The 13,761-nt window shown below is 47.7% G+C and overlaps 1 protein-coding gene across 1 annotated transcript in view; it reads right to left on the reverse strand.

Annotated features, from left to right (window-relative positions):
• Positions 1 to 12,661: 12,661 nt before the first annotated feature.
• Positions 12,662 to 13,761, reverse strand: part of P4HA2 (prolyl 4-hydroxylase subunit alpha 2) — a 30,348-nt gene continuing 29,248 nt past the window's right edge. Inside the window, exons 15-16 of the mRNA XM_019473812.1 lie at positions 13,655 to 13,751; positions 12,662 to 12,904 (exon numbers count right to left, since the gene is read on the reverse strand). Of these exons, the coding sequence (XP_019329357.1) occupies positions 12,834 to 12,904; positions 13,655 to 13,751 (168 nt within the window). The 3' untranslated portion in view covers positions 12,662 to 12,833. The remainder of the gene's footprint in view (positions 12,905 to 13,654; positions 13,752 to 13,761) is intronic.

Raw genomic sequence — 13,761 nt, forward strand, 5'->3', positions numbered from 1 at the left:
GTGCTTTGCCTTGTCCCTTTGCACTTGCTGTGCAAGTCACAGCTGTCACTGTGTCCTTTCACCCCACCACGGCACATCGACCCGCTGCTCCCACTCCCGAGTGCTGCACTGGCTCCTCAAAGGCAGTTCAGGGATGAGCATCAGTCACGGGTAAGAAGTCAGGATTTTATTAACAAGGAATTTGTTTTTAAGAACACTTGGTGTATTTTAAAGATTTCTTTTTTAAATGAAACTACTTTAAACAAAGGAAAGCTGGTTTCTAGGAAACAGTTCAGCCCTGAAGTGGTCAGGCAGTTGGACTAGATGAGCGCTGCAGGTCCCTTCCAACTGAACTATTCTATTAATTCCTCCCTCCAAAGCGCTGAACGCTCTTTCTCACACTATTTGAGTTGCAATCTGCAGCCGATGCTCTGGCCGACAGCTCGCCCAGCTGGATGTGATCAGCCTCGCCACTCCCCCCCCCAAGGCTTTCGAGCGGCACTCGTGTTTACGTGGCACCCCGAGCACGGGTCGGTGGCACTTGTGCGTACAGAGGGCCCCAAGCAGGGCACATCCCGTAGGCAAGGGTCGCTTCAAAGCCAGCTGCAGTCAAGCCTGGGCAAGGGGGAGTGTTCGACAGTGCTGGCTTTGAAGAACTTCCCAAATTAAAATTTCCCAAAGAATTAAACTCGAATTGCAAACCGGTTGTGACTTTACATACAGAAAATAGATGGGTCAAGTGTTCAGCTAACAGGGGATGTTACTTACGTATTAGCAGCCCAGGAAGTTTTTCTTACGACACTAGCATGGTTGGGTACATCCTTATTTTGAGCAAAGAGATTTCTTGGCCATCTCTGTGGTCTAAGACACATGAGGGATTTGATCTGGCAAATATTTAGAAGAAAAGTGGAATTAGCACAGCACCGCTGGGGTAAATCTGGGCACATTTACAGGATCGAGCCTCTAACTCCTTCCAAACCGTGCGGTGAAGCTGTTCAGCCCCTCTGGGCTCGGTGCTGGGTCACGGGAGTTACCTAACCCCCAAATCGCTGGTTGCACACCAGGATCCTGACGCTGAGAAGCGCTGAGTTTTCCCAACTTTAACTGATACAGGTGGGAGATGCAGTTGCCTGTATCTGTATATCAAGCCCAAGAGCCATGCTGGGGCATTTCTTAGAGAACATTTAGTGCCTATTGGTGGTTGCTTTGAATAACAACATCTCGCACTGAGCTGCCTTTAGGCAGTATTTCTTAGAGACAAAAAGCTTCCTCGCCCGTTTTAGCTGTTTTCAGCTGTTGCGATAATTTTTGTGCTAGTTCAGTAAAACCAGACAGCTGTCACTGAATAGCCATGGGAATGGAGGAAACGATTTATTCACAGGTTAGGTAGGAACATTATGCTCTTGTTCATCCCAGCCTGATGGTGTCATTTCTGATCTAAAAGAGGGAAGGGTATTTTACAAGTTATTTGCTGTTCCCTACAGCTTCTCTCTCGCAAAGAAGGGTCAGATTCAGCCCACCCTGTGGTGTTGACTCCAGCGGGAGCTGGGCGTTATCTGCTCTGCTGGAAGCTGCTGAGAGGGCCCTGGGAGGCACCGGCTGCCGTAGCTGGGTCGCAAGCCTGCGACGCGGGAGTGAGCGGTGGCAGAGCTGACACCTCCTGTGATGGAGGTGCTCCATCACTCCCAGATACGCGGCGGGAGCGAGCCCTGCCACGCAAGTCAGGAGCTCTGCCCCCACCTCAGCCTTGAATCCGTGCCTTGACTCTGAAGCCAACGCGCTGGCTCCAGGACTCGTTGCCCAGACTCCTCCGTAGCCAAGAGAGAGGCAGACATTGCCGGGACATGGCCACCTCCGAGGGGAGACGCACACCCCCGCCATGCCCAGCAGCGCCCGCTTTCCTCCTCCGGCTGTAACGAGGCACCGGGCACTAGGTGAGACGAATTGCCCCCTGGCAGCATCCCACCAGGCCGGCACGAGCCGGGCAGTGCTGGAAAGGGAAGCCATACCTTGTACTAAAATAACCAGGAGAGCTGGGGGGAGAGGAGCACTCCTGGGAGCGCCAGCCCTGCTCCAGGCAGCGGGGAGTGGGGTTTGACGGGCTTGGGTTTTTAAAATCCAACCTCCCGGCTGGGTACAAGACACGCTTCTGACTTTCTGAACTTGGAGCTGCTGTTTCTGAAAGCCATGAAAGTGCAACCACAGACAGAGAAGTGCCTTGGCAGGAGCTGAATGCCAAGTGTAAAAAAAGAGGCACTGATTGCAAGATGGTTAGTAAGCAGCTTCTGATCTGTATGAAGCTTCAAGCTTGTGGTTTCTCAGGTATGAGCTAAAAATAGCTTTTAATCATTAAATCATTTCCTCCTAACTGCTCTCCAATTCTTTTATTGACCAACAAAGGCAAAACTTCATCATGCAAACACTTACGCAAATCCTGGATCTGCTCATCTTGGCAAGTTCACAAGGGCTTGCAGGGTAAGGACTAAATAGGACAAAAACGAGATGAGATTCCCAACAAGATAAATCCCACTGCTGAAGGCGCTGGTGTGGGCTTGCGTCCCAGTGTTTCAGAGAGCATCTGATAAGCACTGGGTAGAGTTTGATTCCTGATGCTGGTGCACTCCAAAGGCCAGCATCATTCCACCTGAACGGCCTGGCTGCGTATTTTGGGTAAGCTGGGTGTGCAAATACCCTGAACACCACCTCTGTTTGCCAAGGCTGTGTCTTGCAGCTCTCCAAGTGTGTTCCAACCGAGAAGGGAAAAGCTGCTGTCGGGCTCTGGATTTCTTGTTTTTATGCGTAGAATCAGCATCATAATTTAAATGATTTCTCTCCCCCTGCTTTTGCAAGAGGCTCACAAATTGCTGGAAACAAAATGGGCTGTAGTAGCTCAGAGCCCAAGAGGAGACAAGCACGACTGGCACCGGCAGCAGCCGCCAAGGCCGGCACAGGCAATGGGAAAAGGAGAGTCGGGCAAGGATGTGCTGAGTTACTGTCCTAACTGAATTATTGCAGAACCAAAGGTCTGGTACTCACAGGGGTGATTCTCCCTGATGCTTTCACTTGCTTTTGGAAGATACAACAGCTATTCAGCTACGAACATTTTTACTTATCTTACTTGTAAAAAAAACAAGATTTAACAGTAAGATCTAGTGGCACGAAGCAGAAATCTATCTCACAGAAGCAGACCATCCCAACGTTGTCAGTTAATGCTGCTCTCGCACTCCTCAAGTCTCCCAGCGAGCAGTGGCACAGCAGCGGTTAATGGATTAACCACACTGCTGCACAGCCGGTACCGCTCTTGCAGCCGACCACTGCCTTCACACTGCCCTCACCCCGTCGCTCCTTAGACGCAGCTGGGGACCAGCATGCTGCCCCAGCCTTTGGTTTTGCTGCCTGTGGCCATCGGGGTCAAATCAAAACTAATAAGGATGGAAATATTACTCTGAACTCATGTAAAAGCACCCGCTGGCACCAGCTCCGTCCCTGGGAAGTGCCGGCCGAGGGGTGCCCGGGCAGTCCCCAGCAGCTCAGGGGCTGCGCACGCATTACGTGCTGCTGCCAGCTTACTCGGTGCTACGAGTCGCGGCTCTGCGCTGGCCGCCGAGGAGGCAGGTGGAGCGAGCACACCCTACGGCCTTCGGCTGCTGTCCTCCACCTTTAAAAGCACCGAAAGTTGTACAAATGTTTCTTGTGTATCACTTCAAAACCAACTACAGCTTGCCATTTCCTCTTTCCTGCGAGTAAAACCATGCTCGTTATCTAGAAAACCCAACTTATCATTTACTCAGAGCAAAACACACAGATGAAAAACCACAGCAATACAGCCTGTGCAAAGCTTCTGACTAAAAGTGTCGGGGGGACGGCTGTTTTTCTGTCACGGGCAATGCAATCACAAGTGAGCTCTTCTGGGAAGGAATATCCAAAGATGGGAGCACGTAACAATTCAGATGCTTAAGTCTTACTCAGGTACAATTCTGAGTCACTGAGCAACCTGAATTTCTATGCAACATGTTAACACAAAAATTGTTAATGATCTACGTGATGCACAAACTCTTTCTTGCTTGAATGTGACATAGTAGGACGTTTCCACCCAGCGACAGTGCCCAAAAGCGTATCAGACCACGCTGCCATACCCGGAGGGCTCTTCTCTGCATACGTGGTGTCCCTGAGCTCCCCCGTATCCTCCCAGTCCCCAGGGATGGCAAGCAAAACTCTACTGGATGCAACTTACACTAAAACTATGTTAAGCAGGTAAGGAGCAAGATCCAGCCTTTCAAATACAAAATGTTTTCCACAGACAGGCAGATATTTCATTACAAGTTGAGCGGACTCAGTTAAACAGAAACTCCTTCTCACTGTTGTTAAAAAAGATCCGGTCAAATAAGAAAAGGTTTCAAGTGTTTGTGCCAATGCTTTCTCAGCCTCTCCTTACTCACAGGAGAAATTCTCATTAATGTTCTTACTCATTTTTTTTCAGATAAATCCAACAGATGCCTATACCCCATTGATGCACTCTGTTGCTTATTTGGTGTCTATAGTGTTGCCCAAAATGAGAGTAAAATGCAGATTTTTATCCATTCTGTTTAGATGCAAAAGATGACGAACTGGAGGAGGTCTCACCTGCCGCAGGAGTGACAGAGCCCTTCCCGCCGGGGAAGCGAAGCAGCCCTTGCAGCTCCCCCGGGCACAGGGCCACCCCAGGGAGAGCACCCACCCACAGAGCCCCCCCCCCCCCCTTTCTGCCCTCCTCTGCTCGCAGCCCCAAACAGCAAAAATACTCTGGCAATACACTTACACGCAGGAGAGCCCACAGCCCGTCGCTTCTGGCAGCCTTCCTCCTTAGGGTGCCTTTTCAAACCATGGAAAAGCAGCTCGACTGTGTCTTCGCCCGCTTTGGGAGGGAGCGTGGGGAAGGCGCGTGGCCAGGGGCATGGAGGCAGCCTGCCCAGCTGCCTGCAGGACTCGGCATCCCCCAGCCCCTGGGGACAGCGAACCCAACACCTGCACCTTCGACAAAAACATGAACTGTGATGGTCGCTGGGAGATTTCAGCAGCGACGTTGCTCCTGCCGACTCGCTGCTCCGCTCAGCTGCACCCTGTGCTATACGAGACCAGTTCCCTTAACATCTGCGTCCTCCGCGCTGAGCACCAGCCCTCCCGGACCCGCTAGTGCCCTTCACTGGCTCCTGCTAACCCAGGGCTGTCGCTAAGGGGCTGCTCTGGGCCAGGAGCATCCAGCAGGCACTTGTCCCCCCTGCCAGATGCACAAGCCAGGGTGCTCCCTGCCATGGGGGCATTAGCAGGATCCAGCTGCACAGGAGATCGCGTGGATTTTTGCAAGCAGAGTTCACAGGGGAGGTTGGTCAGTGAGCAGAGCCTCGGCTGGGCCGATGGGCTTGGTAAGAGATTTCCATCATTTATTTTGGCAAGGGTAAAACTACGTAAGAGCTCGATGACCTCAGCTGCTTTGTCTGCTAATTTGAAACAGCTCCCTCCCTCCTAACCCAGAGCCGGAGCAGCCCACGTGAGAGGCTGAGCTGCGGAGAAGGTGGGATCCAACTGCGACCAGCTTGTCCAGAGGAAGAGCACGTGTTCCCAGCTGCTGGAGGAACTGGGGAAAGCCATGCTGGAAGCAGATGAAACCTCCGCATGGTAAAGGAGGACACCTGCAAGAGTCAGACTTGGCTCTTTATTGACAGGGTCACATCCCGCAGGCACGTGCGGCGAGCACTCCTCCCAGGGCGAGGGCTGCAGAGCTGCAGCAGGCAGGGGACAGCCGCACCCATCACCCCCCCTCCCTCCCACAGACATGGGCGTCTTGCACATTTTGCAGTATGTTTCCCACCAAAATACATGTGTGGAGGCAAAGCAAGACCAGAGAGAGTGAATAAATTAACACTTTTTAGGAAGTGACAGCCTAAGGCCACATGTGGTATTAGGGCTTACAAATTCATATACCTCACTGAGTCAGAAGTGTTTCATTTGTTTGCCCTCACTCAAGAAGATTAAAGCGGAGGAAATCAATGCAGAACCATACGAAAACATTATACTGCGGTAGGACCTGGGAGAGATCTCCCTGCCAGCGCACCTGAGGTGCGGCAGCCACGGCTGCACACTGTGCAGAGGGCTCAGTGCACCTGGATGGCAGGTGTTTGATGCTCACCAGCTGAGCACAGCTGCCACGCTCAAATGAGATCTCATACAAGTGCTCCACAGCCAAAGGAACAAGCAGTCCCACGGGCACAATTCACCTTCTCCAGAAGATGGTGTGTCAGCATCAGCCACTACTCCAGCTCCTCTTCCAGGCGATGAGTCACTTGGACACTCTGTCCTGGTCTACAAATGGATGCGGGTAGAGGATCGCTGAACCTCAGGAGACCACGGCTGGATGAGTCACTCCACCCCGGCCCAGACAAGCAGCAAAGATTCAGAAAGTTCACCAGGTCCCATCAGGTCTGTTCGAGGGTAGTCTGGATGTGCAGCACGATACATCCAATCTTCTGCAGATACAGACTATGGACCCCGACAGCAATATCCTCTGCAGCTGTAAGGAATGATGAAGTGCCCTGAGGCCCTAGAAGATTAGCAACCACACAAGGGGCATTGGTATTTGCTCCACTCACTCCTGTATAATTTTACATCACCATCAGGCTTCAGGTGTTGCAGGGCTCACCTCCACACTGGAGCACAAGGCTAAAAAGGGCATCTTTGAATCCAGGCCCTATTTTACAGGTGGGGGCCTGATGCACCAAGCATTGAAGGAGAAACCACCTCCCAGTCTGGAGTCAAAGAGGTGACCCCTCCTAGATTTGGCTATTTTTTTTTTCCCCCCCAATAAAAGTGCACCGAAATGTCAGTGCAGTGAAAGTCATCTGGTCATCTTCATCTCCTGGGAGCAGAAGCACTGGGAAGCAGGAGCACGAGGATGTTCTGAGCGAGAGCTCAGCCAAGCTGGCAGCACAGCTCCACATGAAGCCTGTCCCTTATCACAGCACAGGGGAAGGGGCAGCGCTCTACCCTTTTCAGGTCACAGGAAGGAAGAACAGGATTATTTCACACTTCTCAGAGGTGCCCCAGAACAAACAAGGGAGTTCAAAACACCCGGGGTTACACTGAGGGCACATTCAGATCTGTCATTTCCAACCCACATCTTGATCCAAAACACCTGGCAAAGTATATTTCTAGCCCAAACCAACATGTTGCAAAACAGCTTCAACCATGATCTCATTTGCCAGCAAACAGCTCTACACAGCTTTGTTTTCAGTATCTGGACTGCGTGAAGATTCACAGCAGAGCACACCATGGGCAAGAGTTTAATCAGAGATGTGAGCTGTGGCCATGGGGCTGCTCACCCCCATCCTGCAGCCGCTATCACATCCCTGCTGCTGCTACTGCCCACCTGCCCCAGCAGCTGGAAACTAAAACTGCAACCACACTCCTTCCTCCCACCCAAGAGCTGGGTGCTGGTTCATGTTCTGGTTACGCCTGCCCACACACAGCAACATCCTGCAAGGAGAGCTCAGGTCAACAGGACCCTGGTTTCCCATGTAAGTTGCTGATGCAGTTGTGAGCCCTTAGAGCATAGGAGAAACCCAGATTTCAAGGAAAAATAGTTCTTGAGCTGTGTAGTGAGTTTTGACCCAGCTGATGCTTAACATCAAGTGAGCAGCTTGGTTTTATCCTTGACTCTTTCAAGGACTCACTAGAAATTTCAAAAGAAATGTACGCTCAAGCCAAAGGCAGTCTCTGGAAGCTGGAGAATGCCTGGGAGGCCGCTTCTCCCAGGGCTTTGCAAACAAAGTCTGTCTTTGTGGCGGTTCTGTGTGCAAGATGGTAAGCAGAGGTAAGTTATGGGGTGTGAAGTGCCTGGCTCTGCTGAAAGGTCAGCTTCCAAACAGCACTGCAGAGGGTAGGCGAGATTCTCCTCTCACCTGCACAAGCATCCCAGAGGGTATGTGCAAAGCGTTGGGGTTAGCCTTATGTCTTGAGGTAGTCCAAGATATCCAGCATCTCTCCCCCACTCATTCGGAAAATTCTTATTTTCATTATTCTTCCTTAACATGCTTTACTCACTTTCTTCACATAGCAGGTAAACGCATGAACACTTCCCAGCTATGTATGATCAAAACTCATAGCCAAGCTGAGGTTACCCTACAATTATTGAAAACCTACTGTTTTGTTATGGGATGCGAGAGCCATCAGCCAGCTACCCGCATACATCACTGAGGTGCAAGGTACACATGGGTTAACCATACCTTAGCATCACTGTTATTTTGATTCATCTTCACGCTCTTGTCCAAAGACACCAGAACAACATGCTTTCTGGGCAGCGTGTCCCATGACAGTCCCCAGAAAGATCCTGACCTGTGCACTGCGTATCACTGCAAAGTATGTGGAAGATTAGGTATCCACCTTTGCGCTCGTGCTGCTGGCAGTGTAAGGCTGGCAGAGCCACACAGACGCCTCTCCAGAGTTAAGGTGATGCTGTAGATGAGAGGGAGAAGGGAGGCCAAGACAGGAGTCGGAGAAGCTGGAATCGGATCAAACATAAGCGTTCCTGGGGCTGCGCCGGTCTGGAAGCACTTAGCTGGAACCATCCTCCTTTTCTGGTTCACCTCTGCCTCAGAGGGACAGGAGACAACCATCCCCACACGAGCATTTGGGAAGGGATTATCTGAATCACTACAGAGGACAAGCGCTGACCTCTGGTTAAACAATCCTCAACACACACAGTCTCTGTAGTCTTTTCCCTGCAGGATGAGACAGATTCAGAACTAAACATGAAATTGGTCTCTTTAAATTCCCACCACCTAGAGCTCACAGGTGTCAGGGTTCAGCCCTTTTCAGAGTCCCTGACAGGGATTCCTCTTATTTGGGCCAAAGGAGCACACACTATGCAGAACCATACCCCAGCATCATCACTGGTTATAGGAAGAACAGAAGGAAGATGCTTGGGGGACAGCTATATCCTAGGCTGCCTTTCATACACACACACCATCCTCATCTCAAATAAAACTTGACATCATTAAAAAAAAGACCCTTCCTCTTCTCACATTAGGGATTTTATAGCTCAGCTGAGGTACATGACTATTGTATAATATAAACACAGTCCCCCTCCCAGCAGAACACCCCCATTGCTCTCTGCCATAGCTCGCATGGCTTCCTTTGTCCACCACAGCCAAACCCTTTCTCCACTGACACTACACATTTTACTCTGGATGCCAGTTTTCCCCTCTAAGGTGAATAGATAGACGATTTTCACTTGTTTTTCCACTGTAACAGGAAAGAGAAGTAACTTCTAATGTACAAAAGAAGGTAAGTACTTCACTGAGTCTACACAGCTGAACATTTACACTTTAGGTGATTTCCTAACCCAGCTGGAGGGCTGCATAATTACTCAGTGACACAGCATTATGTCCACACAGCAGCATTCAGGCCAGGGGTTAAGAAACCACATGCTCGAACTGGATGCGGGTTACTGGCACAGGCTGGGGGTGGTTGTTTTTATGACTACATAAGCCACAGTAAGAGACCATCTTTCCATGAGAGTTCACGCAGTATCTGCTTCCATCAGTACCTGTTACACAGAGCAGTATCTTAAAAACCACATCAGCAAGCTAACGCTAACAGGCATGTCCTGAAGACCTCTCTGAAAGGTCCCAAAGCACTGCAAAGTGTCTGGCAGCCACTTGTCCACAGTCCTTAAAAACCACATCAGCAACGCTAACAGGCATGTCCTGAAGATCTCTCTGAAAGGTCCCAAAGCACTTCAAAGTGTCTGGCAGCCACTTGTCCACAGTAAGCCTTTGTAGCGCGTATAAATATCTGTACTAAGTACTTAAGTACCAAGTACTTAAACCCTGGGAAATAAAGAAGAGTCAGCAGTATGTCAGGAGCAAAACCATTTCAGTCTGAACAAGACTTAAGTACTTACCATACCAGTGATACACTGGCAGAAGTTCCCTATGCCTAGATGGGGGAAGGCTTACTTGTTCCAGCATATGAATCTTCTGTCTTTTAGGTCTAAAAACTATCCCTTAACTTTAGGCTAATTGCCATATTCTGTTCATCTTCCAGAATGATAGGAGACAGAATAGGGAATATAATCTGCCAGACTACACAAACACGCCTGAGAGGTTACTGAATGCCCATGAGTCACATATGCTCTTTTCTCCGAAATAGCTATTATTCTTCAGATCAGATTAGCAGTAAGCGAATCCTGCACACAGCACAAAAGGAAGCTTAGCATTTGAGGAGTTCTGCATCCACACTCATCGCATCCTACTTCAAGGACAGACTGAAGCAAGGTGGAAGACAACCCAGAGAATAGGCTAGTTCTTCCCAGAGAAAACAAGCAAGTAAAATTAGCTTTAAAAGTTCAGTATAACAATGGTATTTCCCAGCCAACTATACTATTTCAGAAGTGGGATGTGCAGATTTTTGGCCAGAGTCCTGATGTGAACTTTATCTGTCAACATACCACGTTGACAGAAAGTCTAAGTAGATTCCTCTTCCTCCCCCTGAAATCCAAAGTGTTCCAACCAGAGACTGTGGGTTTGGCTCATCCTCAGTTCTTCACATCTGTGAGGCTGTCATATGTTGAATGCTTTGTTATAAAGCAAAACTCCTTATTTCCTAAGTTTATGTTGTGCTGAGAGATTTTACTAAGAAAACTAGAGGTCAACAATGAAATATTCTGAACAGCCAGCCAACAACCACAACATTCATGGCAAGCAAAGGAGCACTGTGAGAGGTTAGAGAGCAACTGTCGAGCTATGCTGTGCTAGGTCATTAAAGCTTTTAGGAAAAAGTCTTGCAATTCCTATAGCTACCTGCTATAACTGTTCACACAAAGCTTTACAAGACTAGATGCTCCTCTCGTTTCAGTATCATTAACAACTGGAGCTCAACAAGTCTCTGCCTGGGCAATGCAAGACCTCTCTCTTCAACCAATTGTGCATGTTTAACAAAAATTGAAACTTCAGTGAATACATGTACTTACATGCTGCATCTAAATGACTAAACAAAGCAATAACCATTAAGTTCATCAATTCCCCACATGTAAAATTCAGGGGCACATGAACATATATTGCTAAGTCACATTGCTTTCTTACCAACACAATAAATTGATGACATCCATTATTCCTAACATGTAAAACCCTTCCATTCCACAAGTCTTTCCTAGGAGGACAGCAGGTGCATTGCTTCAAATCCTGCCTGACAGTTGTTTTAAGCATTACCTCATTCTAGCTCATTCAGTCTTTGCACAACATAGGGCAATGGAGAATTACAAAGCAAACCAACATTCATCATATGACAACCATGACTGCAACGGGATGTTTCAGTATAATTGAAGTGTCTTTCACTTTCTCAAGCCAGTTTATGTTGGTACATTAACAATTGCCCAAGCTAGTCTTTAAGCAATAACTTATGGTTATAAAACCATTATCATTTTTGGCTTTAAGTTCACCTGCAGTCATCCATATTCCCGCGAAGTCATGCCCATACCAGAAATGGCCAGTGAGAGATCTGAAGTCAATCCACCCTGCACAGTGGCATATCAATACAACAGTCTGGTACTAACAGCAAGTTTCTACATTTCTGAAACATTTGCCTATTTCTCCACAACTTTGCTAATTTTTTTTTTAGCAATTAACTGTCATTTCTTCTGAATTATAATTCAGAAATGGGATTTCCTTTCTATTGTGGACAACACTGTCCTCCATGTGTTGGCTTGTGGCCATTACACACATGCTCACAAAGCAAAAAGGCAAAGGAGAATCTGAATCCTTGTGTTCAAAGGGCATGATTATTCCCAGCCTGTCTGAAGGGCAAGACAAAAACCCTGCTCCATTCTACAAAAGTAGATTAAGATTTGCTTGCAAGCCATCCTACTGACTTCAATAGGTGCCAGATCAGGTGTTCCTGTGGTAAAAATGCAGTATTTCATCTGTAGAGATGCCTATTTTTAGAATCAAGAATTGTCAAGACTATTTAAAGTCTTGAAAGGCTTCAGATTTTTGTAACTGCTTGAATCAAAAATAGATAGTACCCCACAAGAGAAGTTAACATCACAGGGAAAGGCTTCTCATAAGTGTAATACTGAGATCACAGTTGCCATTGGCCCAAAATGTGCAGCCTGCCTGCTCCCAGGATACATTATAGTTTCAATACACAAATTAAACCTTCCCAGCTTCAGCAGAAGGTGCAACAGTTCTATGTCGTGTGCTGGAGCCTTAAATAAAACACTGTCCAAAACCATGATGTATTTTCTACAGAAAAAGGGCAACAAAGCAACAGGCCCTCAATAAAGGAAAAAGTAAAGGCCCCCTGCTCCCTAAAACCAAGCACTGATATACCTATTAAGGACACAGAATAGAAAATCACTTTATGGAAAGAACATTTATTTTTGTTGTTTCAAAACTTGTGATCCATAGAAATACAATAAAATCAACATGTACACAAAACTTTAAAAAAACCCCCTTTGGTTCAAAGAAATATTTAACATCTAAATCTTCTGAGGTACAAAAGGCACAAGACCAGGCACCCAAACATACTGATTCACCCACAGCACTGTTTGCACCACTAGTACAGAGAAAGCTGGGAGGGCGGAAGGCAGGTCAAAGGAGGATGGCAGGGGCAAGGGGAACATGGAAATAACAGCAACCAAAACACAAGGATGTGTACAATGCCATTTACTTTCTTTCACAGGTGTTACATATTTTGTTGTCCTTTTTTGGTAAAGTGCCAGGACTCTTGGAGAAAAAGTTGGATCATTTCTTAGAAATGAACTGGAACAAACAACAGTAGAAAAGGAGACAGAGAAACAAAGGCCTGCAGCAGGTTGGGTTTCAGTCAACCTCTGTTCTCCCACAAGGTCTTAAGAATTCATTTCCTCTTTCGTGAAACCATTTGTTTGAAACTGTGGAACAAGGTGAAATTAGTTACCACCACATACCCAGTGCATGTATCACCACAACCCAGATGGTTACTTCAAGTAAAATCTCATCTCTCAGTCTGAGGATCCCTGTTTATACTTCTCTACCCATCCAATGGGAAAGACATAGGAAAATGCAAGAGACTAGGGAAGAAAGGATCTTCCCAATTGCACAATTCTGGGGCCAACAGTAACAGAGCAGTCCGTTCTGGATCTGGTATCATTTATAGATCAGTATGCTCTGGCGCTCCAGGGGAATACACCTTGGAGGCTGGGGGAGGTGGGTATGGGAATGGATGACATGAAGCTTGAGAAGCTTTCAGCAGTTACCAGAAATTCCCAGTGTCCAGACATTCACTTTCACCTTACAAGGAGCTCTCCTCCTTTTGCAGTTAAAACTACACACATATCTTCTAGGAACAGACCTGATTCTAGTCAAATGATAATTCAAGTCATCCTGATGCTGACACACTACACAAACCCAGTGACATTCTTACACACTTTGTGCTGTCATGGACACAAAAAAACTCACTAGAAAAGCTACAGCTGAACAGCGTAGCTGCGTAATACTACATGATATTGATGGTAGGAGTTTTCATTATGGCCGAATGACTCCAGTAGTTAAAATGGCAACACCCAGGTCATTAAATGCTGTTGTAAGGGTTCAGTATATCACCAGCTTTGCACACACATGACCCTTCCTTCAGGTTTTGTTCCTAAAGGAGTATTACTTACCCCATTTACACCCTACTAGTACTGGACAAGCTGCATGCCTTGTTCTATAGTCACCCTCACCACTTCTGAAAAGATTGTACCAAAACACTGCTGTTCCCTGAAAAGTG

The sequence above is a fragment of the Aptenodytes forsteri genome, unplaced genomic scaffold (genome assembly GCF_000699145.1).
Source record: "Aptenodytes forsteri isolate BGI_AS27 unplaced genomic scaffold, ASM69914v1 Scaffold54, whole genome shotgun sequence".
Lineage (NCBI taxonomy): Eukaryota > Metazoa > Chordata > Aves > Sphenisciformes > Spheniscidae > Aptenodytes > Aptenodytes forsteri.